This window comes from Staurois parvus, unplaced genomic scaffold, assembly GCF_062004578.1.
Source record: "Staurois parvus isolate SC_StPar_1 unplaced genomic scaffold, SC_StPar_1.0 ptg000347l, whole genome shotgun sequence".
Lineage (NCBI taxonomy): Eukaryota > Metazoa > Chordata > Amphibia > Anura > Ranidae > Staurois > Staurois parvus.
Window position 1 is genome coordinate 5237738 of NW_028318143.1, and position 27780 is coordinate 5265517.

General features: G+C 43.1%; 1 protein-coding gene across 1 annotated transcript in view; it reads right to left on the reverse strand.

Moving 5' to 3' along the window:
- The window catches only part of LOC149456802 (di-N-acetylchitobiase-like), a 40377-nt gene extending 15853 nt beyond the window's left edge, over positions 1-24524 (reverse strand). The window contains exons 1-5 of the mRNA XM_089684399.1: positions 24375-24524; positions 19740-19878; positions 14009-14217; positions 8062-8230; positions 5334-5431 (exon numbers count right to left, since the gene is read on the reverse strand). Coding sequence (XP_089540525.1) covers positions 5334-5431; positions 8062-8230; positions 14009-14217; positions 19740-19878; positions 24375-24503 — 744 coding nt within the window. The 5' untranslated portion in view covers positions 24504-24524. The remainder of the gene's footprint in view (positions 1-5333; positions 5432-8061; positions 8231-14008; positions 14218-19739; positions 19879-24374) is intronic.
- Positions 24525-27780: the final 3256 nt, after the last annotated feature.

Below are 27780 nucleotides of genomic sequence, written 5' to 3' on the forward strand. Positions count from 1 at the left end.
GCCCTAAGTAACAGTTCTGTGGCCCTCAGTAACAGTTCTGTGTCCCTGAGTAACAATTCTGTGTCTGTGCGAGTAACAATTCTGTGGCCCTAAGTAACAGTTCTGTGGCCCTCAGTAACAGTTCTGTGTCCCTGAGTAACAATTCTGTGTCTGTGCGAGTAACAATTCTGTGGCCCTCAGTAACAGTTCTGTGGCCCTCAGTAACAGTTCTGTGTCCCTGAGTAACAATTCTGTGTCTGTGCGAGTAACAATTCTGTGGCCCTCAGTAACAGTTCTGTGGCCCTCAGTAACAGTTCTGTGTCCCTGAGTAACAATTCTGTGTCTGTGCGAGTAACAATTCTGTGGCCCTAAGTAACAGTTCTGTGGCCCTCAGTAACAATTCTGTGTCCCTGAGTAACAATTCTGTGGCCCTAAGTAACGGTTCTGTGTCCCTGTGTAACAATTCTGTGTCTGTGCGAGTAACAATTCTGTGGCCCTCAGTAACAATTCTGTGTCTGTGCGAGTAACAATTCTGTGTCTGTGCGAGTAACAATTCTGTGGCCCTAAGTAACAGTTCTGTGGCCCTCAGTAACAGTTCTGTGTCCCTGAGTAACAATTCTGTGTCTGTGCGAGTAACAATTCTGTGGCCCTAAGTAACAGTTCTGTGGCCCTCAGTAACAATTCTGTGTCCCTGAGTAACAATTCTGTGTCTGTGCGAGTAACAATTCTGTGGCCCTAAGTAACAGTTCTGTGGCCCTCAGTAACAATTCTGTGGCCCTAAGTAACGGTTCTGTGGCCCTCAGTAACAATTCTGTGTCCCTGTGTAACAATTCTGTGTCTGTGCGAGTAACAATTCTGTGGCCCTAAGTAACAGTTCTGTGGCCCTCAGTAACAATTCTGTGTCTGTGCGAGTAACAATTCTGTGTCTGTGCGAGTAACAATTCTGTGGCCCTAAGTAACAGTTCTGTGGCCCTCAGTAACAATTCTGTGTCCCTGAGTAACAATTCTGTGTCTGTGCGAGTAACAATTCTGTGGCCCTAAGTAACAGTTCTGTGGCCCTCAGTAACAATTCTGTGTCTGTGCGAGTAACAATTCTGTGTCTGTGCGAGTAACAATTCTGTGGCCCTAAGTAACAGTTCTGTGGCCCTCAGTAACAATTCTGTGTCTGTGCGAGTAACAATTCTGTGTCTGTGCGAGTAACAATTCTGTGGCCCTAAGTAACAGTTCTGTGGCCCTCAGTAACAATTCTGTGTCTGTGCGAGTAACAATTCTGTGTCTGTGCGAGTAACAATTCTGTGGCCCTAAGTAACAGTTCTGTGGCCCTCAGTAACAATTCTGTGTCTGTCCCTGAGTAACAATTCTGTGGCCCTAACTAAAGTTTCTGTGGCCCTAAGTAACAATTCTCTGGCACTCAGTAACAATTCTGTCTGTCCCTGAGTAACAATTCTGTGGCCCTAATAACGTTTCTGTGGCCCTAAGTAACAATTCTCTGGCACTCAGTAACAATTCTGTCTGTCCCTGAGTAACAATTCTGTGGCCCTAATAACGTTTCTGTGGCCCTAAGTAACAATTCTCTGGCACTCAGTAACAATTCTGTCTGTCCCTGAGTATGAATTCTGTGGCCCTAACTAGCGTTTCTTTGTCCCTAAGTAACGATTCTGTGGCCCTCATTAACAATTCTGTGTCCCTGAGTAATGGTTCTCTGTCCCTAAGTAACGTTTCTCTGTCCCCAAGTATCGTTTCTGTGGCCCTAACTCTGTCCCTGTCCCTAATACAGAGCGGTCTGCCTCTGTTCAATGACTGCAGGCAAATGAAGAATTCCAAAATGGCCGCTATTTATAGCTCGACCATTACACAGTGCTGGCTGGCTGGCTGCTGATTGGCTGATGCGATCACATGTCGTTGAGGAATGCATTATGGGTCAGCGCGCCTTGTCTGCGCGCCTTCCCAGACATCCCCGCTCCGTCGCCGCACATGTCAGCCGCCATTTTCGGAAAAATTTCGATTCGCGCGTCCGAAGTAGGCTATTTTTCGGATTCGGCTCGAATTCCACTTCGGCTACTTCGATTCGCTCATCTCTATTAATTGGTTGGCCGTTTTTCTGGATTTTGTCAGATTTTTTTGATCGGTAAAGTTGGAAAAAAATCGGCTGATTTTGCTGATCGGCCGATTTTTGCGGCAATGATGGGCAAACCGGCCGATCTTTTTACCGATAAAAAATCTGCGCATGGGCCGTGACCTGCAAGAAAAAGAAGAAGAAGAAAAAGAAGAATAAGAAAAAAAAATAAGAGGAAAAAGAAGCAGATGAGAAAGAAGAAGAAGTAAAAGAAGAAGAGGAAGAAGAAGAAGAGAAAGGAGAAGAAGAGAAAGGAGAAGAAGAGAAAGGAGAAGAAGAGAAAGGAGAAGAAGAGAAAGGAGAAGAAGAGAAAGGAGAAGAAGAGAAAGGAGGAGAAGAAGAGAAAGGAGAAGAAGAAGAGAAAGGAGAAGAAGAAGAGAAAGGAGAAGAAGAAGAGAAAGGAGAAGAAGAAGAGAAAGGAGAAGAAGAAGAGAAAGGAGAAGAAGAAGAGAAAGGAGAAGAAGAAGAGAAAGGAGAAGAAGAAGAGAAAGGAGAAGAAGAAGAGAAAGGAGAAGAAGAAGAGAAAGGAGAAGAAGAAGAGAAAGGAGAAGAAGAAGAGAAAGGAGAAGAAGAAGAGAAAGGAGAAGAAGAAGAGAAAGGAGAAGAAGAAGAGAAAGGAGAAGAAGAAGAGAAAGGAGAAGAGAAAGAAGAAGAGAAAGAAGAAGAGGAAGAAGAAGAAAAAGAGAAAGAAGAAGAAGAAGAAGAAGAAGAAGAAGAAGAGAAAGAAGAAGAAGAGAAAGAAGAAGAAGAGAAAGAAGAAGAAGAAGAGAAAGAAGAAGAAGAAGAAGAGAAAGAAGAAGAAGAGAAAGAAGAAGAAGAAGAGGAAGAAGAAGAAGAAGAAGAAGAGAAAGAAGAAGAAGAAGAAGAAGAAGAAGAGAAAGAAGAAGAAGAGAAAGAAGAAGAAGAGAAAGAAGAAGAAGAGAAAGAAGAAGAAGAAGAGAAAGAAGAAGAAGAAGAAGAGAAAGAAGAAGAAGAAGAAGAGAAAGAAGAAGAAGAGAAAGAAGAAGAAGAAGAAGAAGAGGAAGAAGAAGAAGAAGAGAAAGAAGAAGAAGAAGAAGAAGAAGAAGAAGAGGAAGAAGAAGAAGAGAAAGAAGAAGAAGAGAAAGAAGAAGAAGAAGAGAAAGAAGAAGAAGAAGAAGAAGAAGAAGAAGAGGAAGAAGAAGAAGAAGAAGAGGAAGAAGAAGAAGAAGAAGAGGAAGAAGAAGAAGAAGAAGAGGAAGAAGAAGAAGAAGAAGAGGAAGAAGAAGAAGAAGAAGAAGAGAAAGAAGAAGAAGAAGAGGAAGAAGAAGAAGAGAAAGAAGAAGAGGAAGAAGAAGAAAAAGAGAAAGAAGAGGAAGAAGAAGAAGAAGAAGAAGAAGAAGAAGAAGAAGAGGAAGAAGAAGAAGAGAAAGAAGAAGAAGAGAAAGAAGAAGAAGAAGAGAAAGAAGAAGAAGAAGAAGAAGAAGAAGAAGAAGAAGAGGAAGAAGAAGAAGAAGAAGAGGAAGAAGAAGAAGAAGAAGAAGAGAAAGAAGAAGAAGAAGAGGAAGAAGAAGAAGAAGAAGAGGAAGAAGAAGAAGAAGAAGAAGAGAAAGAAGAAGAAGAAGAGGAAGAAGAAGAAGAAGAAGAGGAAGAAGAAGAAGAAGAAGAAGAGAAAGAAGAAGAAGAAGAGGAAGAAGAAGAGAAAGAAGAAGAAGAAGAGAAAGAAGAAGAAGAAGAGAAAGAAGAAGAAGAAGAGAAAGAAGAAGAAGAAGAAGAGAAAGAAGAAGAAGAAGAAGAGAAAGAAGAAGAAGAAGAAGAGAAAGAAGAAGAAGAAGAAGAAGAAGAGAAAGAAGAAGAAGAAGAAGAAGAAGAGGAAGAAGAAGAAGAAGAAGAAGAAGAAGAAGAAGAGAAAGAAGAAGAAGAAGAAGAAGAAGAGAAAGAAGAAGAAGAAGAAGAAGAAGAAGAAGAGGAAGAAGAAGAAGAAGAAGAGGAAGAAGAAGAAGAAGAAGAGGAAGAAGAAGAAGAAGAAGAAGAGAAAGAGGAAGAAGAAGAAGAGGAAGAGGAAGAAGAGGAAGAAGAGGAAGAGGAAGAAGAGGAAGAATAGGAAGAAGAAGAAGCAGAAGAGAAATATGAAGAAGAGAAAGAAGAGGAAGAAGAAGAGAGAGAAGAATTCCAGTCCGCTATTATATTTGACATTAAAAAGTATTGCGGTTGCAACGATGTATCTAATTGTGTCCGAAAAAACCCATCTGTATCCGAAAAGGATACAAATATATACAATGTTGCAACCGCAATACTTTTTAATGTCAAATATAATAGCGGGGCTCTCTGCAGGGACAGAAGTAATTAAATGCCGGCCGTAGACGGGAAGAAAATCTGCCGAATTTTTTTTACTGTTGGTGGTAACGTCAGCCTATTGAACGACCGATTTTTTTGTTAAGAAACTGGACGGTTTTCTCCTCGTCTATGGCCTGCATTAGTCCTTACGGAGCAGAAGAAGAAATAATGCATGTGTGCGTTGAGTTGTTGGTAGAAAATGAGTGTCAGGAATCTGAAGCAGCAGAATAACAAATTTTGCATGAAATCTGGACTTGTGTGAGTGAAACTTTAGCTCTGTTTCAACAGACTTATGGTGAACATTCCATGAAGAAATCAAGTGTTTTTGAATTGGTGGTTTAAGGAGGGGTGGGAACATGTCTACGATGTCACAAGAAGTGGACAGTCAAAAATGCAAAGGACAGATGCAAATATGGACAAAGAGACAGAGTGCGAACAGGAATCTGTTCAGAGGAAAAGACCGAAACTCTAGCCTGAGAAACGGATTTTCCACCATGACAATGCTCCTGCACATGATGTGTTAAGTGTTTGCGAGTTCCTGACCCAGAAATTCATTATGAAACTTTACCAACCACCTTATTCCCCTGACTTAGCACCGTGCGACTTTTGGCTGTTTCTAAACTTAAAAAATGCCTTAAAACAACACAGATTTGATGCCATTTTGGACATCCAACGCACCGTGACAAAGATACTGCGCAGCGTTCTGAAAAATTAATTCCAGGAATGTTTCCGGCACTGGCACAACCATCTTGAAAAGTGCGCCACTTCATAAGGGGACTACTTTGAAAGTGACAACAGTCACTAATGTATAGGTAAGAACACTTTATTTTACAGTCCATTCTTGGAATTAAATTGTCATACCTTGTATATTGTTTAACTATGGCTTTCTCTATAAATACATTAAAATACAAATCTGATCGCACACAAACACATAAAAACGTACCTCTGTTATATTGACACAGACATAATCGTAACCATACCACGGGACACCCATTACAAGCTTCTTAGGGTCAATCCCCATATTAATGAACTGCTGGTAACCTGAAAAAGACACGTAATTTTTAACAAATATGTCTGTAGCTATATACTATAAATCTGGTTCTTCCAAAGGACTGACCAAAAAGAGCTGACCCCCTCCACCCTTACATCCCCTTTGCATCATTCTCCACAGCGTTCCCCTTTACATCCTGTTCCGCAGCGTTTTCCTGTACATCAGAGTCCGCAGTGTTCCCCTTTACATCACAGTTCCCTCTCAAATCATGGTCTGTAGCATTCCCCTTTAGATCAGAGTTCATCTTTACATCCAGGTCCACATAGTTCCCTTTTCATTAGAGTTCCCCTTTACATCGCGGTCCGCAGAGCTCCCTTTTTATCAAAATTCCACTTTACATCACAGTCCACAAAGTTCTCCCTTACATCAGAGTCCACAGAGTTCCCCTTTACATCAGAGATAAAGGAGAGAGAGGGGCGCCAGACTAAGTGCAGTATGAAAAAAATCATTTTATTGCACACAATAGTAAGTAACTCACAGGACTCATGGGACTGTAACATGCTAACCCCATCTCTCCAGCACCAGCTTATGACCTACTGCTACATGCTCCAGCATTCAATCCTATAGCAGAGAGATATTATGTATCCCCATAGCTGAACTTTTTTTTTCTGGATTACCCATGGGACTGTAATATCCATACCCATCTCTCCAGCGCCAATATATTTCCTATTTGTTACCCTTTACATCACAGTCTGCAGGGTTCCCCCTCACAGTGTAAGGGAGAACTCTGCGGACCCTGATGTAAAGGGGAACTTAGATGTAAAGGAGAATGCAGAGGACCATGATGTAAGGGGGAATGCTGCTGACTCTGGTGTAAAGGGGAATTCTGATGTAGGGTGGTCCCTGGTCACCAAAACTCCCCCTTACATCAGAGTCTACAGCATTCCCCTTTACATCAGAGTTCCCCTTTATATCAGGGGGCAAGCTCCTGGTGATGGAGAGCTGACAGGGACATGTATCATCCGGGCCGGTGTCCAGTCCAGAGTGCTGCTCTGTGGACATTGTGGAGAATTTTCATCGCAGCACATGGTGTGTGCTGGTCTACCCTCCTCCATTCTACAGACATCACGCCCCTGAGCCCGCTCGAACCCGGGCACCATTTGGCCCCCACAGTGGTGGAAAGCCAGGGACAGGTTGCAAGTGCGACCTGTGCGACCCTGGTAGTTCCACCACTGGCTTGATTTCCAAAACAGGAGCCTGCAGGCACCCAAGACCACAAAACTTCTAGGATCACCATATTAGTGCCCCACGAAGATCCTTTTGCAAATAATGACTTTTTAAAAAAACGGTATTTCCAAAGGATTAGGCAAGTCTAAAGTTTCATTATCCACATCAATACCCTCACCTTGTAAAACTACCCATTCAATTTAAAATAGAAACGAAAGGCAAAACATTTGTGTATAGATATCAAAAATACATTATAGACACCTTTTCCCCCTTTTTTTTTTTATAAGTGATCAAATACGCTCTGTTTTCAGCTGCATAAGAGCTGGTGGAGGAGAAACAGCACACTAAACTTCCCAATGAATGGCTGTGTGGGGGGAGGGGGTGTCTGATCATTGGAGAGAGTGGGCTGAGTTCCCAGCACAGCTAGAGAGCTGACCATTCTGTGCTCTAATGCCTAGTGTGGTCAATTTTTAACAGGAAAGCAGAGGGAACTGCCAGGAACACCAGGGATTCCACACAAAGGAAGCAGTACAAAGAGAACAGGATATGTTTTCATGTAAAATGTTGGGTTTACATATTTTTTTAAGCTGGCCATACACCTTACAATCTCTTTTGAAAAATCTTCAAATATTTAGCTGACATCAACGAATGCCCCGTACACACGATAAGAAAATCGTCCCAAAAATTTTTGCGGAACCACTGAGCGAACAATTTTCAGCAGGATGTTTTAACTGATAATGATATTGTGAACGAAAAAATCTGGTTGAACAACAGTGAAAAATGTTGTTGTTTCGCAAACGAACGACCGATTTTCTATGCGGTGGTATGACGGTCGTACGAAAAAAATCTATCAAGCGCTATCACACATGAGCGGAAACAGAAGATGACCCGGATGTTTATGTCCAAGGAATCTTCGCCAACACGAATGAAAAATACAAATGTTCAAAGTAGATTGGCCTAATGAGATAATGAAACCAGAATTCTGCAGATTATATTTTATGTATCACTATTTATATATATAGGTCATGTAATACACGATATTATACTCATTGCAGGTAATTGTTGTGTATATCGCTCGTTCTGGCCGGAAGGGCGTGGCTACAAGGTCACACGCACACTGCATCACTTCCACTTGTACGGAAGACATCAACTTTACATATTGCCCGACGAACGATTTTTTTAGATTGGTTAATGTGGGCCACGATTTCGACCAACGAACGAACGCCTCTCGGTCGTTGGATGACCGATCGGTCGATTTTCTAATTGTGTATTCCCACCTTTAGTGTGTGGGATTCCTGATGACGTGGCACACCCCACTCTGTTGACATTAGACATTGAAAATAGGCTCCTCTGGGGCAGGGACTAAAGACAAAGCTTCTATGCACTCTGTGAAGCACTGTGGAATATACTGGCAATAATAGACAAACATGTCAAAACGCAGCTCCATGCTCACCGGTTATGGTTTGGTTGAATGGCGCATTGGCTCCAGCAATACATTCATTCAACATCTGAGGTTGCTCATCGTAGGACATTACAAACACAAAGTCAGACAGCTCCGCTATGGCAGAATAGTTATAGCAACGATCCGCACATTTGGGGGACCACGAAGCATCGAACGTCACCTGTAATTAGAGTAAGAGAGATTGTAAAGTACATCTGAATGAACTCATGCTGCACGTTAAAGCCGAATTCCCACCGAATTTTTATTTTTGGAAAAGAGAGGAAAGGATTGAAGCTCAGCCAGGTTTTTATTTGTGATTCCCACTAAGGAGATTTCTTCTAACTTCCTCTTGGTATAGGGAGTGATGGGTGATCTCAATAGAAGATACACAACAAACATGCAAACACATCCTAGGAACACACCCGTCCTCCAGACTAATTTCCAATTCCACATTATTTTGTACTTATTATTATTATTATTCAGGATTTATATAGTGGCAGGGGCGACACAGTGGCTTAGTGGTTAGCACGTCTGCCATGCAGTAAATGGGTCGTGGGTTCGATTCCCGACCATGGCGCCTCCTGCATGGAGTTTGCATGTTCTCCCTGTGTTTGCGTGGGTTTCCTCCGGGTACTCCGGTTTCCTCCCACAATCCAAAGACATGCTGGTAGGTTAATTGGCTCCTGTTTAAATTGTCCTAGTTTCATCCCTGGCCATGTGGGACCTCCTGCATGGTAGGGGTTGGGGAAAGACCTGGCAACCTACCCTGTAAAAATAATTGCTAAGAGAATTCATGGAAAATGTCACTTACGAGTGACGGTCCATGCAATTGCCAAAGGTCAGATATGACTGGATAGATAGATAGATAGATAGATAGATAGATAGATATGGGATAGATAGATAGATAGATAGATAGATAGATATGGGAGAGATAGATATGGGAGAGATAGATAGATAGATAGATAGATAGATAGATAGATAGATAGATAATAGATAGATATAGCGGCAACAGTTTGCTCAGCTCTTTCCAATTTAGAAAAAAAATGTGAACTTAGCCTTTAGCCTGGATTTGCACTGATGTGGTGCAGAATTTGCAGCATTTTCTGTGTGAATTCCGCATCACAATTGCACTCCGTTCATGGGAAATGCTATGTCCCAAAATCCCAAAATCGATCCACAAAATGCGGTGTGATGTGCAGAATCAGATCGCAATAGTGTGAATACCCATGCAGTCCAATTCTAGTGCAGACCAAAAAAAGGGTCCTGCACTTTTTTGGTGCGGAAGCAGTGCGATTTGATCCATACAAAATGTATGGCTCAAATCGCACCGTACAGAAATCGCATTTGATTTGCCCAGGAATGCAGTGCGGTTCCTGTATGACTCACATCCGATATGCAGCACCGCACAAGTGTAAACCCAGGATAAAAGCAGCTTTAGTTTCTTTTCTATCAAAGGTGAAACGTGATAACCTAATATCTGGCAGACATTATTGACCTTGGTACTGCATTGCACAATAGGATGGCTGGAGGGGACATGGTTTGTGTTTGTAGTAATGGCTGCCAGAACAATCTTTACTGTCTGAGAGTACTAAAGCAGATAGCCTACTCAGCAGCTATGTAGATCCAGAGTCCTGGACGCTGGTGGAAACAAATATATAATGATGTCCTGAATACGGCTGCCAGACTCAGTCACCTTTCCAACCACTCCATCTCCGCCACCCCCCTCTGCCAATCCCTCCACTGGCTTCCGATTGCGCAACGGATCAAATTCAAAATCCTAACACTGACGTACAAAGCTGTCCACCATACTGCCCCGAACTACATCACTGACCTAATATCCAAGTACCGCCCAGCACGCACACTCCGCTCCTCACAAGACCTCCTTCTCTCTAGTTCCCTGGTCTCCTCCTCCCATGCCCGCCTCCAGGACTTCTCCAGGGTGTCACCCATCCTCTGGAACTCCCTGCCCCAACCCATCAGATTATCACCTACTCTCCTCTCCTTTTAGGCGCACCCTGAAAACCCATCTCTTTAGGGAAGCCTACCCCACCCCCTGCTAACTTGCCGACGACCTCCACTCTTCCTACCACCCCATCCCCCACAGCTATCTCCTCCTGTACCACTATCCCCTCCCTCCTAGATTGTAAGCTTGAAAGAGCAGGGCCCTCAATCCCCTCATGTTTTGCATTGTATTGTTATGTCACATGTTCTGTCCCTCTTTGTAATATACAGCGCTGAGCGAACTATTGGCGCTTTATAAATACTGTATAATAATAATGTCCTGAATTACAAGCAGATACCATGAAGGATTTCTACAAGACATTTTTGTAGATCGGGGATTCCAAACTACAGCCTGTGGGGCCACATCCAAGTGGCTACAAGATGTTGTCCATCCCACAGCTGGGGGAAGAGAGGCATCCTCAGACGCGGTGCTTCTGATCCAAAGCTATAAGGCACAGCACCACCTGCCTGGAGTTTGCATGTTCTCCCTGTGCCTGCGTGGCTTTCCTCCGGGTTCTCCGGTTTCCTTCCACACTCCAAAGACATGCTGTTAGGTGGTTAATTGGCTCCTGTCTAAATTGGCCCTAGTATGTGTATTTATGCATGTAAGCTATGGACCTTAGATTGTATGCCCCTCGAGGGTTAGGGACTGATGTGAATGTACAATATATATGTAAAGTGCTCCCTGAACTGATGGCGCTATATAAGTACCTATACTAAATAAATAAGGAAAGTCATTAATTTAAATTTTATTCATAGTTACAGAGTTAGTCTGGCTGAAAAAAGACAAAAGTCCATCCAGTTCAACCATAAAAAAAAAGTTATAATCCTATACCCACAGTTTGCTCCTGCAGGGAAAAAAATTCCTTCCTGATCCCCCGAGAGGCAATCAGATATTCCCTGGATCAACTTTACCTATAAATGTTAGTATCCAGTTATATTCTGTGTATCTAAGAAAGAATCCAGGACTTTTTTGAAGCAATCCACTGAGCTGACCAGAACCAACTCTTGAGGGAATCTATTCCACATTTTCACAGCTCTCACTGTGAAGAAACCTTTCCGTGTTGGAGATTAAATTTATTTTCCTCCAGATGTAAAGAGTGCCCCCTTGTCCTCTGTGATGACCTCAGGGTGGGTATTCATTCATGATTTTTTTCGCCCTTAATATTTGTAAATTATACAATGTGGCCCTTGTACTGAAAAGCTTGGAGACCCCTGTTGCAGAGGACGGCTTCTAGAAAGTAAGCTCAACTTTTCTACTAAAAACTGTACACCGCTGATCAATCCAAAAGTATATTTTAAAGGGTTAGTTCACCTTACCAAAAAAACTGCCTATGCAGACAAGGGGCATCTTTAGATAAAAATAAACTGCAGCTTTGATTAAAGTTGCATAATGACCTTGCTATAGGTGTCGGCCATTTATATGATTGCTTCAGAAAAGTCCTGGATTCTTTCTTGGATACACAGAATATAACTGGATACTAACATTTATAGGTAAAGTTGATCCAGGGAATATCCGATTGCCTCTCGGGGGATCAGGAAGGAATTATTTCCCCTGCAGGAGCAAATTGGATCATGCTTTGCTGGGTTTTTTGCCTTCCTCTGGAGCAACTGTGTGTATAGGATTATAACTTTTTTTTTTCTATGGTTGAACTGGATGGACTTTTGTTTTTTTCTCAGCCAGACTAACTATGTACAGTGGGGCAAAAAAGTATTCAGTCAGTGGCTGACTCACCAATTGTGCAAGTTCTCCCACTTAAAAAGATGAGAGAGGCCTGTAATTGGCATCATAGGTAGACCTCAACTATGAGAGACAAAATGAGAAAAAAAATCCAGACAATCACATTGGCTGATTTGGAAAGAATTTATTTGCAAATTATGGTGGAAAATAAGTATTTGGTCAATATCAAAAGTTCATCTCAATACTTTGTTATATATCCTTTGTTGGCAATGACAGAGGTCAGACGTTTCCTGTAAGTCTTCACAAGGTTGGCACACACTGTTGCTGGTATGTTGGCCCATTCCTCCATGCAGATCTCCTCTAGAGCAGTGATGTTTTGGGGCTGTCGCTGGGCAACACGGACTTTCAACTCCCTCCAAAGGTTTTCTATGGGGTTGAGATCTGGAGACTGGCTAGGCCACTCCAGGACCTTGAAATGCTTCTTACGAAGCCACTCCTTCGTTGCCCGGGCGGTATGTTTGGGATCATTGTCATGTTGGAAGACCCAGCCACATTTCATCTTCAATGCCCTTGCTGATGGAAGGAGGTTTGCACTCAAAATCTCACGATACATGGCCCCATTCATTCTGTCCTGTACATGGATCAGTCGTCCTGGTCCCTTTGCGGAGAAACAGCCCCAAAGCATGATGTTGCCACCCCCATGCTTCACAGTAGGTATGGTGTTCTTTGGATGCAACTCAGCATTCTCTCTCCTCCAAAAACGATGAGTTGTGTTTCTACCAAACAGTTCTATTTTGGTTTCATCTGACCATATGACATTCTCCCAATCCTCTTCTGGATCATCCAAATGCTCTCTAGCAAACTTCAGATGGGCCCGGACATGTACTGGCTTAAGCAGGGGGACTCGTCTGGCACTGCAGGATCTAAGTCCCTGGCGGTGTAGTGTGTTACTGATGGTAGCCTTTGTTACGTTGGTCCCAGCTCTCTGCAGGTCATTCACTAGGTCCCCCCGTGTGGTCCTGGGATTTTTGCTCGTTCTTGTGATCATTTTGACTCCACGGGGTGAGATCTTGCGTGGAGCCCCAGATCGAGGGAGATTATCAGTGGTCTTGTATATCTTCCATTTTCTAATTATTGCTCCCACAGTTGATTTGTTCACACCAAGCTGCTTGCCTATTGCAGATTCAGTCTTCCCAGCCTGGTGCAGGTCTACAATTTTGTTTCTGGTGTCCTTCAACAGCTCTTTGGTCTTCACCATAGTGGAGTTTGGAGTGTGACTGTTTGAGGTTGTGGACAGGTGTCTTTTATACTGATAATAAGTTCAAACAGGTTGCATTGATACAGGTAATGAGTGCAGGACAGAGGAGCCTCTTAAAGAAGAAGGTACAGGTCTGTGAGAGCCAGAAATCTTGCTTGTTTGTAGGTGACCAAATACTTATTTTCCACCATAATTTGCAAATAAATTCTTTCCAAATCAGCCAATGTGATTGTCTGGATTTTTTTTCTCATTTTGTCTCTCATAGTTGAGGTCTACCTATGATGCCATTACAGGCCTCTCTCATCTTTTTAAGTGGGAGAACTTGCACAATTGGTGGCTGACTAAATACTTTTTTGCCCCACTGTAACTATATACCTCCTGAAGCCTGACTGGAATACTCCCAGGGTGTTGCTAAGAGAGGCCTAGTCGTTACGGCCCACCCTCCCAGGAGTAAACCCTCAAACACTGAGCTCAGAGCTACTGAATCAAGGAGAGAAAAAGCATGTGAGGGGGTCTGATTCTGAGAAAGAGCTCACTCCTGTGATGGTGGAAGTGAACAGGAACAGCTAGGCCTCACTTAGCAACATCCTGGGAGTATTCCAGTCAGGCTTCAGGAGGAATGTAAATGGCCGACGCCTGTTGACCTAATGACAGTCAGGGTGAATCCTAAAAAGACGAGATCATTAATGACAGCCTCCATTATGCATCAAATTACATCTGACATCGGTATCTATACTGATCTGACTCTGGAAGGAAAAAGGCTCTTGGGAGATGTAGTTTTGGGGGCATGTCTACATTAATAGAAACTGAGGTCCCAGCAGCTGACCCTGCAAGACATTTACAAGCATAAACGTCACAGGGAGTAATAAAAGCTTTTTCCTGCTACAGGAATTAAGGTAAAAGAAATAAAAATTAATGATCTAGGAGGTAGAAAGACAGGTTTGGGGGTACATTTGGGCCAAGCCTATAAAAATCCTTAAAACTTGGTGACTGGTTGTAAGTAAAAGCAGCTTGATCACCTGAGATCCAGGGATTTCTTTGTGAAAGGCCTCTGTGGTTTCCTTCACCAGATCCGTTAGGGCGTAATACTCAGGTGTATGTGGACGTATTGTCTGCTCGATGTCCAAGTTGATCCCATCCATGTACTGAGTCTTGGTCAGGTTCACCTTCTCTGCAATCCAGGCAGCTCTCTTCTTTGGATCTATGATTTTCTTCACTGATACATTGCCTACAATGTTGGGCAAATAGAGAGAAATGATGCAAAGAAGACTTAGGATCTTCCTTGGGAAGGTTACAGCATTAACAGGACAAGTTCAGGTTTTTTTTTTAACTAAAACGTATATTGTTCTCCAGACCAGAGGTGGATTTACCACAAGGCAAACAAGGCATTTGCCTAGGGCGGCATTTTTCAAGGGGGGGCAGCACTGCCCCTCGGAAAAAGGGACGGAAAAAAGGACACACGCGGCATGGGACCTGGTGGGTTCCAAGAGAGGCTGCGGGTTTCATGATGGTGTATGCACAGCCCGACTCTCGTTATAAGGGATGTCCGGAGCTGTGAAGATGAGTGTCTTTCTCTCTCTCACTGTGCGCGATGGTGGTTGGTGTATGGGGGGGGGGGGGGCAGTGGTAGTGGAAGGCTTTCTCGAGCGGGGGGGGCTCATTTTTGTGTTGCCTAGGGCAGCACAAAACCTACATACACCACTGCTCCAGATCCTGGGAACATATAGTGGTTTGTATGTATTTCCTTTAGGCCCCTATAGTCAGGGCTAAAAGGTGGAACTTTAGACATTGATCTTCAGGCTCTCCTTATCTGCTTTGCAAAAAATTCCTGCTCTATACAGAGATCAATAGCTCAAGCAGAAATGTACAGACACAATGACTCCTCCCCCTCCCTGTCTGCTCTCTTCAGTTGGTTCCCCTGGAGATTTCAGTGAGAAAGATATTGTAGGAAGGAAAACCCCCCTGCTGCATTCTCTCTTTTAAACACGCATATTGCTTTGTCAATCTTCAGTCATGGGAAAGTTGTATTATATTTTTACTTGAAAAAGTAAAAATGGTAAAAATGTCAACATCTTAAAAATAAAAATTGATACAAACCATTAAAGTTTCGATTCAAGTGAATAGATTAGATTACATGCATTGGTCTAAGGCCCCATGTACACGGGACACTTCTGAACGATGGAAACTGACTGCTGGAAAATGTAGGTTAAAAAACGTCTGTTTAGCCGTGTTTGCATAACGCGTTTATGCGCATTTGCGTTTAGAAGCGTTTTTTAAAGATAAGCACAGGAGAACCTCCCAAATGCCCAGAATGCACTGAAAAGTGGTAAATTATTAACTATTTCAGACTGTTTCAGAGAAATACAGAGAGTAGAAGCAGAGACAGCAGTATGTGTTGAGATTAGTTAGGTGTGAGTTGCTCATTAACATTTCTTTTGTTTCCAAGGGTGGGAAAGGTGTCTGGTGGAGTGAGTCATTAAGGTCACCTGGCAGGGGGTCTTCATGAGGAATTTGAGGCGTGAATTGGTCATTAACATATCTTTTGTTTCCAAGGGTGGGAGAGGCCTGAGGTGTGAATTGGTCATTACAATGTGTGACAGCTTGGTAGGAACATCCTGTGTTCAGTGTTTTGTTCATTTGGGTACCTTGAAAACGCTTTGCATGCATTTTTCATGATGAAAAAAAGCTCTGGACAGCATTGGGAACTGGAAGAGTTAAAAAGAAATTTTCAAACGCTTATAAACGCGATTTGCGTTTAACCGCGTTTACAAGTGTTTTGCATTTGAAACGCTGATAAAATCGACTGCTGAACGCAAGTTTGGTGCGTTCAAAAAAATGATTGTAAACTCAAATGCCTGTAAACGACTATAAACGAATATGTGTACATGGACACGTAGGAAAACATTAGGGAGAGTTCAGGGGCTGCTGAAAAAAATCGCTGAACAGCTCCCAAACGCGAGTTTATCAGCTGCAGTGTACATGAGCCCAAACAGTTTACACATTAGAGAACGTTCAGCCCATATCAAGTTTGTGCTGCCATAGAAAATAAAGGAAAAGGAGCTATTTTGATGCCACTTGATAATTTTGAAGATTAATTTCTCCACAGTCCATATAACTATAAAGGTGAATAAAGTTTTGCTTTAAAGTGCTTTTAATGCTTGCAGAGAATATATAAAAATGTTATTGTCCATACTCTGGGGCAGGTACATTTTAGGTACATGTTCCAACAAAGAAAACATGTTACCGCAAATTACCTGGTAGACTGGGAACCTGAGCTGTGGACCAAATGCCTTTGAAATATAGAAATAATAATCTAATACAATTGACCTGGCTACTCAGTAACATCCATTGCATCAATTCTTCATTGTCTTATTGGCTACATGGCAGAATACAAAAGTACAATGCTAACGCGTTTTGGCGGAAGCCTTATTCATACTATAAAGCAGGGGTCTCCAAACTTTCTAAACAAAGGGCCAGTTTATTGTCCTTCAGACTTTACGGTGGCCAGACTGTGGCAATTGGAAGTAGAAGAGGTCCTGAGGTCAGTGAGAAAAAACAATGCCCCGTCATTGGTGTCATTGGGAGAAATTGTGTCACTAAGCCCCATTGTTAGAGTCACTGGGAGGAATTGTGTCCCATCATCAGTGTCATGGGGTCTCATTGTTGGTGTCATTGGGAGGAATTGTGTCCGATCATGAGTGTAACTGGGAGGAATTGTGTCCCATCATCTGTGTTATTGGGCCTATTTGTTGATGTCATTGGGAGGGATTGTGTCCCATCATAGGTGTCATTGGGCCTCATTGTTGATGAAATTGGCAGAAACTGTGTCCCATGATTGGTGTCATTTGGCCCCATTGTTAGAGTCACTGGGAGGAATTGTGTCCCATCACCAGTGTCATTAGGGCCTCAATATTGGTGTCATTGGGAAGAATTGTGTCCCATCATTGGTGTCATCGGGCCTCATTGTTAGTGTCACTGGAGGAATTGTGTCACATCATCGGTATCATTGGGCCTCATTGTTGATGTCATTGGGAGAAATTGTGTTCCATCATTGGTGTCATTGGGCCCCATTGTTAAGAGTCATTGAGAGGAATTATGTCCCATCATGAGTGTCACCGGGAGGAGTTGCCTCTAAGGCATTGTTGTAGAGCAGGGGTCTCCAAACTTTCTGAACAAAGGGCCGGTTTACTGTCCTTATGACTTTGAAGGGGCCAGACTGTGGCCAGTGTGAGTAGAAAATGCCCCGGAGTCAATGGGAATAAACAATGCTTCATTATTGGTATTAGTGGAAGGAATGGTGATCCATTGTTGGTAGTAGGGGAAAAAATAGTGCCCCATCATTGGGATCAGGGAAAAGGATAGTGTCCCTTTGTTGGTATCAGGGAAAGGAATAGTGCCCCATCATTGGTGTCAGTGGGAAGAATAGTTCCATACCATTGGTGTCATTGGGAGGAATTGTGTCCCATCATTGGTGTCATTGGGAGAAATTGTGTCCCATCATTGGTGTCATTGGGAGGCATTGCGCCCCTTCATTGGTGTCAGTGGGAGGAACCATGCCCCATAGTTTATGCGAGTGTAGGAAACATTGCTCCAAGGACCAGGTAAAAGCAAGCAAAGGCTCACGTCTGGCCCCTGGGCTACAGTTTGGAGACCACTGGTATAAAGAACTGATGAAATGGACGTTACTGAGTAGCCGGCTTCAATGGTTTAGGGGATTATTGCTACATTCCAAAGGCATTTTATATATATGTTCTGGGCTAAGGACACAGACCAGCCATGAACGATGGCACTCCGATGATCATCTTTCAGACTATGGCCTGCCAGGTTTAGGAATTCTCAGGCTGTCAAAAAAGATGCCTGAAAGATGTTCACAATGTATTTGTCCAGCAATGTTTTAAACCCTTTCCAATGCATTAGTGAACCAGGTTAACCATTAGCCGCCCGGCCAATGGCCGTTTGGCGGCTTCAGATGTGTCTCTCCATTCCGGGTGCACGCCATTTGGCGTGCTCCCGCACATGCGCCGTTTGCGCTAATGCAGAGCGGCACAGCAGTGCGATCTGTCACCGGCCGTGCACCTCGGACACGGCCGATGACAGATCCGAGTACCGGCTCCCGTTGCTGGTACCATGTGACCTGCTGTGACCAATCACAACAGGTCACATGACAGTTGTATACATGGATGGCTTCATTCATGATGCCATCCATTGTATACTAGTGCCTAGCTGTGAATGGTCACAGCTAATCACATGCACATGTCATGTGATTAGCTGTGACCAAATCACAGCTTAGCACAAAAAAAAAAAAAAGAAAAGCTGAATGAATCGATTTCATTCAGGTAAATGCTTGCTTATAGCAAAGTAATTCTTTGCTATAAGCAAATTGTGTAAAAAAAAAAAAAAAAAATACTGATCACTTCCCCAAAGTAGTACAATGTTACTATGGTAACATTGTACTACTTTGGTCATAGTAAAATATGAAAAAAAATCTTAAAAAAAATAAAAAAAATGTAATAAAAAATTAAATATAATAAAAAAATTAAAAAAAAAAAATATATACAGTATATATATATTTTTTTTTTTCATACTGTCACCAGTCAGTGTCCCTGTTCACCGCCATGCCAGTTATATGATGACGCTGTACTGCACTGGTGACAGTATGTAAAAAATAAAATAGTGAAAATAATTTTTTTAATTTTTTAATTTTCCGAAAAATTATGACAAAAAAATACAACTTCAAAAAACTCGCCATGCCTCTTATGAAGTACGTCGGACTGTCTACTCTGCAAAAAGGGGTCATTTGGGGATATCTGTACTATTCTGACATTCACTTCCCCAAAGTATTACAATGTTACTATGGTAACATTGTACTACTTTGGTCATAGTGAAATATGAAAAAAAAATCTTAAAAAAAAGAAAAAAAATTTAATAAAAAATAATAATAAAAAAAATATATATATATATTTTTTTTTTTTCATACTGTCACCAGTCAGTGTCCCTGATCACCACCATGCCAGTTATATGATGATGCTGTACTGCACTGGTGACAGTATGTAAAAAAAAAATAGTGAAACTAATTTTTTTATTTTTTTCATTTTCCGAAAAATTATGAGAAAAAAATACAACTTCAAAAAACTCGCCATTCCTCTTATGAAGTACGTCGGACTGTCTACTCTGCAAAAAGGGGTCATTTGGGGGATATCTGTACTATTCTGACATTCTTGGACCTCAAGAAATTAGATTGGCTGTCAGTACTTCAGGATTGATCAATATTCAGATCTATACCATAGTTTGTGAGCTCTATAACTTTCCTACAAACTAAAAAATACATCCTAATTTAGGTTATTTTCACCAAAGACATGTAGCAGAATACATCTCGGCCTAAATTTATGAAGAACAATTATTTATTTGTAAACTTTTATAACAGAAACAAAGAAAAATGTGTTTTTTTTTCAAAATTTTTGGTCTTTTTTTTGTTAATTTAGCAAAAAATAAAAACCCCAGCGGTGATTAAATACCACCAAAAGAAAGCTCTAGTTGTGTGAAGAAAATGATAAAATTTTAGTTTGGGTATAGTGTTGTATGACCGCGCAATTGTCATTCAAAGTGTGAGAGCGCTGAAACCTGAAAAATGGCCTGGGCAGGAAGGTGTAAAATTGCACGGTATTGAAACGGTTAAGTATCCTGTGACACTCTTTTGTTAACACCATTTGAGCCCATGTATCACCAAGCCACTTCACATGCCATTCTCACCCTTTAGCACAAATCTTGCTCCTTTGGAGTGTGCAAAGCACATCAGTCCGTGGTCATAAGATCCAAATAAAGCCACCGTGGTCACCGCAGACCAGTCATAGTGTTTCCAGTTTTTGCCGCGAACATGGAAGGTATAGACCTATAAAGAGGAACAGAATAATATTGTCAGTTTTGTAAAATTCTGCTACTCCGGAATAACCAACAATACCACAATGACGTGCACCCTCTGCCCAATGGGGCTGGACCAGCCATTGTCTTCTAGTGACACCAGAGTGCAGCAGGAGTCATGTATCCCTGCACATCAAAGTTCTGGAAATGTTATAGCTATGAACAGTATAGAGCAGCCTTTCTCAACCTGTTTAGCATAGCTTAGTGCTTAGCTCCTCCGCCTGGCAGCACTGGGTTCCTCAGTTTAAATCCCAACCATGACACTACCCGCATGGAGTTTGCATGTTCTCCCTGTGCCTGGGCAGGTTTCCTCCCACATTCCAAAGACATGCTGGTATGTTAATTGGCTCCTGTCTAAATTGGCCCTAGTATGTGTATATATGAATGTAAGTTAGGGACCTTATATTGTACGCCCCTTGAGGTCAGGGACTGATGTAACTCTACAATATACACTATATTTAAAGTGCTGTGTAAAGTGTCCGTGTTATATAAAGACTTCTAATAAATACAATTAAATAAATCACAGAGGAACCCTTGAACAGACTTTCTGGGCTCAGGGACCCTCTGCTAATAATGACTATATCTACAGCTCACAGCACATTAGTGTAATGATCGCCCTGTTCAGCTCCTGACATTGGTGGGCAGTGGGAAAAATACTCCTTAAATCCCCAGATTAACAACCAATCAGATGTCAGCTCTCCTCTCCTAACTCTGCATCCCCCAAAGCAACAACCAGTCAGATGCCAGCTCTCCTCTCCTAACTCTGCATCCCCAGAGCAACAACCAATCAGATGTCAGCTCTCCTCTCCTAACTCTGCATCCCCCAGAGCAACAACAAATCAGATGCCAGCAGGTATCTCCTTACTCTGCAACATTCAGAACAATAACTATTCAAATGGCAGAACTTCTCTCCTAACTCTGCCCCCAAAGCAAAAACCAATCCATTAGAACCATCTTCTAATGCTGCACCCTGCAGAACAACAACCACTCAGATGCCAGCACTCATCTCCTAACTCTGGATCCCCCATAGTAACAACTAATAAATGGGAGTGCTCATCTCCTAACTCCATATCTCCCAGTGAAACAACCACTCAGATGCCAGCACACATCTCCTAACTCTGCATCCCCCATAGCAACAACCAACCAAATGCCATCTCTCATCTCCTAACTCCATATTCCCCATTGCAACAACCAACTAAATGCCATCTCTCATCTCCTACCATATCCCCCCAGCAACAAGCAATCAAATGCCATCTCTCATCTCCTACCATATCCCCGCAGCAACAACCAACCAAATGCCATCTCTCATCTCCTACCATATCCCCGCAGCAACAACCAACCAAATGCCATCTCTCATCTCCTAACTCTGCATCCCCCATAGCAACAACCAACCAAATGCCATCTCTCATCTCCTAACTCTGCATCCCCCGTAGCAACAACCAACCAAATGCCAGCTCTCATCTCTGAACTCTACATCCCACAGACCATTCAGATGCCAGCACTCATCTCCTAACTGCATCCAGCAGAGCAGCAACCATTGAGATGCCAGCACTCATCTCCTTACTCTACAACACCCAGAGCAACAACTATTCAGATGCCAAAACGCCTGTTCTAAAGAGGGGAAAATTGAAAGAAAAATCCTGTACAAGGAACGATCGTTCAATTTTCGTATAGTGTTTACCAGGGGTGGACTTACAACTCATGGGGCCCCCGGACAATAGGGGTTCATGGGGCCCCTGTGTCCTCGCCAACACTCAAGGCACACCCAAAAAAGCCTATGAAAGGTACCAGGGGCATCTCATGGGGCTCCCTATTGACCCCGGGCCCCAAATGGTCAGTCCGCCCCTGGTGTTTACACAACTTTCGACATCTGATTCAGACTTTCTAAACGAAAGTTTCTGAAGGGACAAGCTCCAAAATTGTTCTCGTACGTGAGCAGGACCAGCCATTTTTCATTAAAGTGTTCTGTTTTCATACGAGAAAAATCAGATATGAAACACTGCGCATTATCAGAAATAAAAAAGCCATTTGAGAATTTTTTTACAATTAGTACCATCCTCGGATTTGACTTGCTGTGAAACATCGAGGAAAACTGGACGATCGTTCATCCGATTTTCCTATAGCGTGTACTGGGCTTAACTCTGAATCTACCAGAGCAACGACCAAACAGAGGCCAGCTCTCATCTCCTAACTTGGCATCCCCCAGGCCAACAACTAATTAGATGCTTGCACTCATCACCTAAAGGATAAGTTCACCTTTTGTAACATGTTACACCCATAATCAGGGTGTAACATGTAAGGATGTGACCCCCCCCCCCATGTGACAGCTAGCAGAGATCTTCTCTTCCCCACTAGCTGTCACAATTTTTTTTAAAACGCAGCCATGTGGGGCTTCGCCCACCCAGCTTCGTCATTCATTCACAGCATTCCGTGAATGGGAAAACTACAAGTCCCAGCAACCTGTCAGCTTGCAGATTTCAATGTACTACCACAGCGCTCCACAGTTCACTGAACCTTCCTGCCAGTAGTATCTGCTTGCTTGTACGGGATCTATGGGATGTATTGGATGCAGGGTGGATTTGATTTAAATCAAACTGATTTAAATCACTAGTCAGTAAGGCTTGATTTAAATCCTAGTTTTCTGCATAGACTAATTCTTGCTGGTATAACTTTAATATGCAAGTAGATGAAGATTTTTAGAATAACAACTTTTCATATTAGTTTTTTTATCCCCAGTTTAATAGGTTAATCATTCATATTTGAACAACTTTTCTGTTGTACTTAGGAAGGAGAAAAATAATCATTACCTTAATAATAACAATTTAAATAGATTTATTCATCTGAAACAATAACATTCCAGCATATGTGATTTGCTTAAACATCCATGTTTGTTAACTAATTTGGCTAAACAAAATCTATATATTTTAAGAAACTTAGACTGTCAGCCCCTTCCTCCTCACACTTAGTCTCACTTTCTTCTTGTGCAGATCTATTCCACTCCAAACAATCAGAAAAATATTGTTTCTATTCTATTCACTGAACTTCTTGAAACTTAGCACTGAAGGGGTTGATTCTGTATTCATAGGTTTGTAGAAGTTAGGATGAAGGTCTTTTTCTTAACTCTGTTCATGTTATAACATTTTTGCTGTGAAGAAGAGGCATGTGATCTCCGCTGAGCCAAATTCAGTTTTGAGAACTGCAAAAGTAAAGCAAGCATCTGTGATAATATCTTGTAGGCAGAGAAACTGCCCAATAATCTTACACAAACCTCTGGAAGAGCATGACATTGTGAATGGATTCATGGAATTTATTTACCAAAAAAATTAAACATATACAGCCTTATTCTACATAATTAAAAAACTAATCTTTATTTCATAATGGAATAACCTTTGGATGGTAATATATTTTCCTCAAAAAGCATTTTATTTAAAAAAATCTGATTTAAATAAAAAAAATCCGATTTAAATAAAACAAATCTGATTTTTTTTGATTTTTTAAAAAAAAACATTGATTTTTATCCACCCTGATTGGATGTACGTGATCTATGGGATGTACGTGATCTATGGGATGTACGTGATCTATGGGATGTACGTGATCTATGGGATGTACGTGATCTATGGGATGTATTGGATGTACGCGATGTAGGGGATGTATGCGATCTAAGAGATGTATGGGATGTACGTGATCTATGGGATGTATGGGATGTACGGGATCTACGCGATCTAAGGGATGTAGGGGATGTATTGGATGTACGGGATCGATGGGATATATGGGATGTATTGGATGTACGGGATCGATGGGATATATGGGATGTATTGGATGTACGGGATCGATGGGATATATGGGATGTATTGGATGTACGGGATGTACAGGATCTATAGGATATATGGGATGTACGGGATCTATGGGATGTACGGGATCTATGGGATGTACGGGCAAGCAGATATATTGAGAGGTCAGAAGGAGACCTGTATGGCACCAGTGATCTACTGATCGCTGGTGCAATGCTTTACAGGCTCCACAAACAAAAAATAATAAATTCACATTTTTTTTACCTGCAAAACAATGTGCATTTATTATTTTTTGTTAAAAGGTGAACATATCCTTTAACTGCATCCAGCAGAGCAACAACCAATCAGATGTCTGCATTCATCTCCAAACTGTGCACCCTGCAGACCAAGAACCAATCAGATGCCTGCACTCATCTCCAAACTGTGCACCCTGCAGACCGACGACCAATCAGATGCCTGCACTCATCTCCAAACTCTACAACCTGCAGACCAACAACCAATCAGATGTCAGCACTCATCTTCTAGCCTGCAGTGCAGGGATGACAGCTGCTGTCAGTGTAGCTCCTCCCCCCATAACGCTGAGTCCAGCGATCAGTGCGATGTCCGTGATAGGAGGAGGAAGTTACAATGTAACAATATGAGAATGGCGGGGGGAGGGGTGTCGGGCTGCCAATACCTCGAAGTCCCGGGAGTGTTGGATGGGCTGACAGAGAGCCGGATCGGAACAGGGACAGGCAGCCAGGCACACAGCAGCCCCGATGATGAGGATGAGAAGCGGCACCCCGCACACAGCGTACAGCCCCATCCTTCCCGTACACTGACCCGGCCCCGCCCAGCCTGGGAGAGGCACCTGGGGGGCGGAGACTAACCGGCTGGGGGCGTGGTCCGGTGCTGGGTGATTGACAGGTCAGAAAGGAAGATACGATCATTGTAGGACACAATCAGCTGACGGATCTACAATGATCCTTGAGTTCTGGTTGGACAATTGTTCTTTTCATATCACATATCTGTGCACAGTCCGTACACTATTACTGGGCGTGTTCTCCTGCCCCTGTGAGAGCCTCATGTCTATGGAAGGTGACCTGTCATTAGGGCTGGGGGGGTACCACCACTCCTTTTGTAGGGAGGGGATCGGATGTGGGCAGGGAAGTAATTGGTGGGGGGGAGGGCAATTACTGGAACTGATCCCCTGTAGGGCTCTCTCTGCAGCAGCTGAAAGCTGGTTTCTTCTCCTTCCACTTGCTTTCAGCTGCTGCAAAGAGAGCCGTACAGGGGATCGGTTCCAGTAATTGCCCCCCCCCTGCCGATCACCCTCCCTGTGCATCATACGTTTCCCCCTGCTGCCCATGCTCCCATGTGTGCCCCCCTACCCCCGCAGTGCTGGCGCCTTCCCTCCTCTCCTTCCCTTCAGCAGCTGTAAGCACTCAGTAGGATCCTTCAGGATTGAGAGTCAGGGGGGAGGGTACAGTAAATATATCACATTTGTCAGCCCATTCATTTCTTAAATGAACACAATGAGTGATTGGTACCGATCATTCACCATGCTCATTCATAACTGAAGCATAGCAAACTGTGTTATTTTGGGGAGGCCCTGTCAGGTTGGCTGTATGGGACCCCATGGTTTCTAACAGCAACTCTGCCTAGCTAGCAGGGGTCAAATTGTGGTCAGGGCTGAGAGGCTCTGCAGACTGGCTCTCTGGAATTTCCCCCTGCTATAGGACTTTTGAGAAAGATCTAGAAGCGGTGGGCAGATCCAAGGAGTGTCTAGTCTGTACTCTTAGAGGATCCTGGCCAATTCCCAACAGGAGGCTTGGCAAGGGGCCAGGACAGCCTTTAAGAGTAACTGCACCTCAGCAGCAGGAGAGTGGAGAGAGAGTTCGGGTGGAAGATGGAGAGGAAGGTTGGATGATGAATAGGAGCCTGGGAAGGGCCCAGATGGGAGAAGGGTTCACCTCCAGGTAGGAAGCATGAAAGCTTGGGACTTCGCTGGCCCCTTGAGAGAGGACCACCTGTATGGCAGGGAAGAGGCAGCCCAGCTAGAAGGCCTGGTAGCAGCCACCAACCCACCAGCAACACAGGAAAAAGACTGAGTAAGTAGACCTGCACCCCCTGGGCCAGATAGAGGAAGGAACACTCTGGGAGGAAACCAGATTAGCAACTACCTAGGACCGTCTTCTTTTAAAGTGACAGGTAATGGATCCCCTGCTCAGGGATTCACCCAGAACAGCTGGATTAGGAAAATCTGGGGTCTGGGATAGTACAACAGGAGATGCTGGCTAGCTCTCCAACAGGAGGGATTTTGTGTAAAGAATTGTACATAGTTCAGAAAGATTGTCCATAGTTTACAGTTCCATTGGGCATCCCATACACCCTTTTCCTATCCAAGTTTCAATTCCCTAATAAAATCACAAAACCAAAGCTCAAGGACTGCTTACTGACTCCTGGACGCTAGTCTATGTGAAAATGCATGTTGTCTGGCTGTGCAGGACTATAGGGGGACCCAAAACTTCAGCGACTCCTAAGGGGGTAGTGCTACATATACAATGCCCAAGTGTTGGTGGTCAGTGGAAGTAAAAATTGACCTAGCATCTGTGGTCAGTGGGAGGAGAAATAATGGCTCGGTGTCATTGGAAGGAATAGGGCCACGTTATTGGTATCAGTGGAAGGAAGAGTGTCCCATTGTAGGTATCATTGGGAGCAATAATGACCCAGCATTGCTGGCAGTGGAAGGAATAGTGCCCCATGAAAGATGTCAATGGGAGAAATAGTTCTCAGTGGTTGGTTTCAGTGGAAGGAATAGTGTTCCATAATTGATGTCAGTGATAGGAATAGTGCCTCATCATTCGTGTCAGTGAGAACAATAGCATCCTATCATTTGTGCCTGTAGAAGGAATAATGTTCCATAATTGATGTCAGTGGAAGGCATAGTGCCCTATCATTGATGTCAGTGGAAGGCATAGTGCCCTATCATTGATGTCAGTGGAAGGCATAGTGCCCTATCATTGATGTCAGTGGAAGGCATAGTGCCCTATCATTGATGTCAGTGGAAGGCATAGTGCACTATCATTGATGTCAGTGGAAGGCATAGTGCCCTATCATTGATGTCAGTGGAAGGCATAGTGCCCTATCATTGATGTCAGTGGAAGGCATAGTGCCGTATCATTGATGTCAGTGGGAGGACAAGTGCCACGTCGTTGGTGTTAGTGGAAGGAAAAGTGATCTATGGTTTTTGTCAGTGGGAATAGTGCCCCGTCATTGGTATCAGTGGTAGGACTAGTGCCCCATCATTGGTGTCACTGAGAGAAAGTTTCCCATGATTCATGTCAGTGGGAGTAATAGTGCCCCATCATTGGTATCAGTGGGAAGAATAGTGTCCTAACAATGGTGTCCATAGTAGGAATAGTGTCCTGTCTTTGTTTTCAGTGGAAGGAATAGTACCCTACCGTGTGTCAGTGATAAGAATAGTGTCCCATCATTGGTATCAGTGGGAAGAATAGTATCCTAACAATAGTGTCTATAGTAGGAATAGTGTCCTGTCTTTGTTTTCAGTGGGAGGAATAGTACCCTACCATGTGTCAGTGATAAGAATAGTGTCCCAGGGGTTTCAGTGGGAAAAATAGGATCCGATGATTGTTGTCAGTGGGAGAAAATGGTGTCAAGGCAGTATATTATCATTTGTGTCTCTAGGAAGAACAGTATCCCATCAATGATGTCAGTGGGAGGAACCATGCTATACTGTTAGTTCTAGTTTGAGAAATAGGCACATTGTTGGTGTCTGTAGGAAGAAAAGCACCCCTTCGATGGTGTCAGCAAGAAGAATTATGTCCCTTTGCTGTTGTCTGTGCGAGAAATAGTGCCCAATAGTTGGTGTCAGTGGAGGAAACCGTGCCTAATCAGTGATGTCAGTGGTAGGAATAGTGCCCCTAGGGCCAGTTAAAGGCAAGAAATGGCCACTTCGGCCTGTGGGAAAGAGTTGGAAACCACTGATAAATTACCTCCCCATGCTACCAAAAACGCAAAACAAGTCTTTGCTGCTTCTACATTAATACATACCATACACTTCTTGCAGATCTTATCAATAG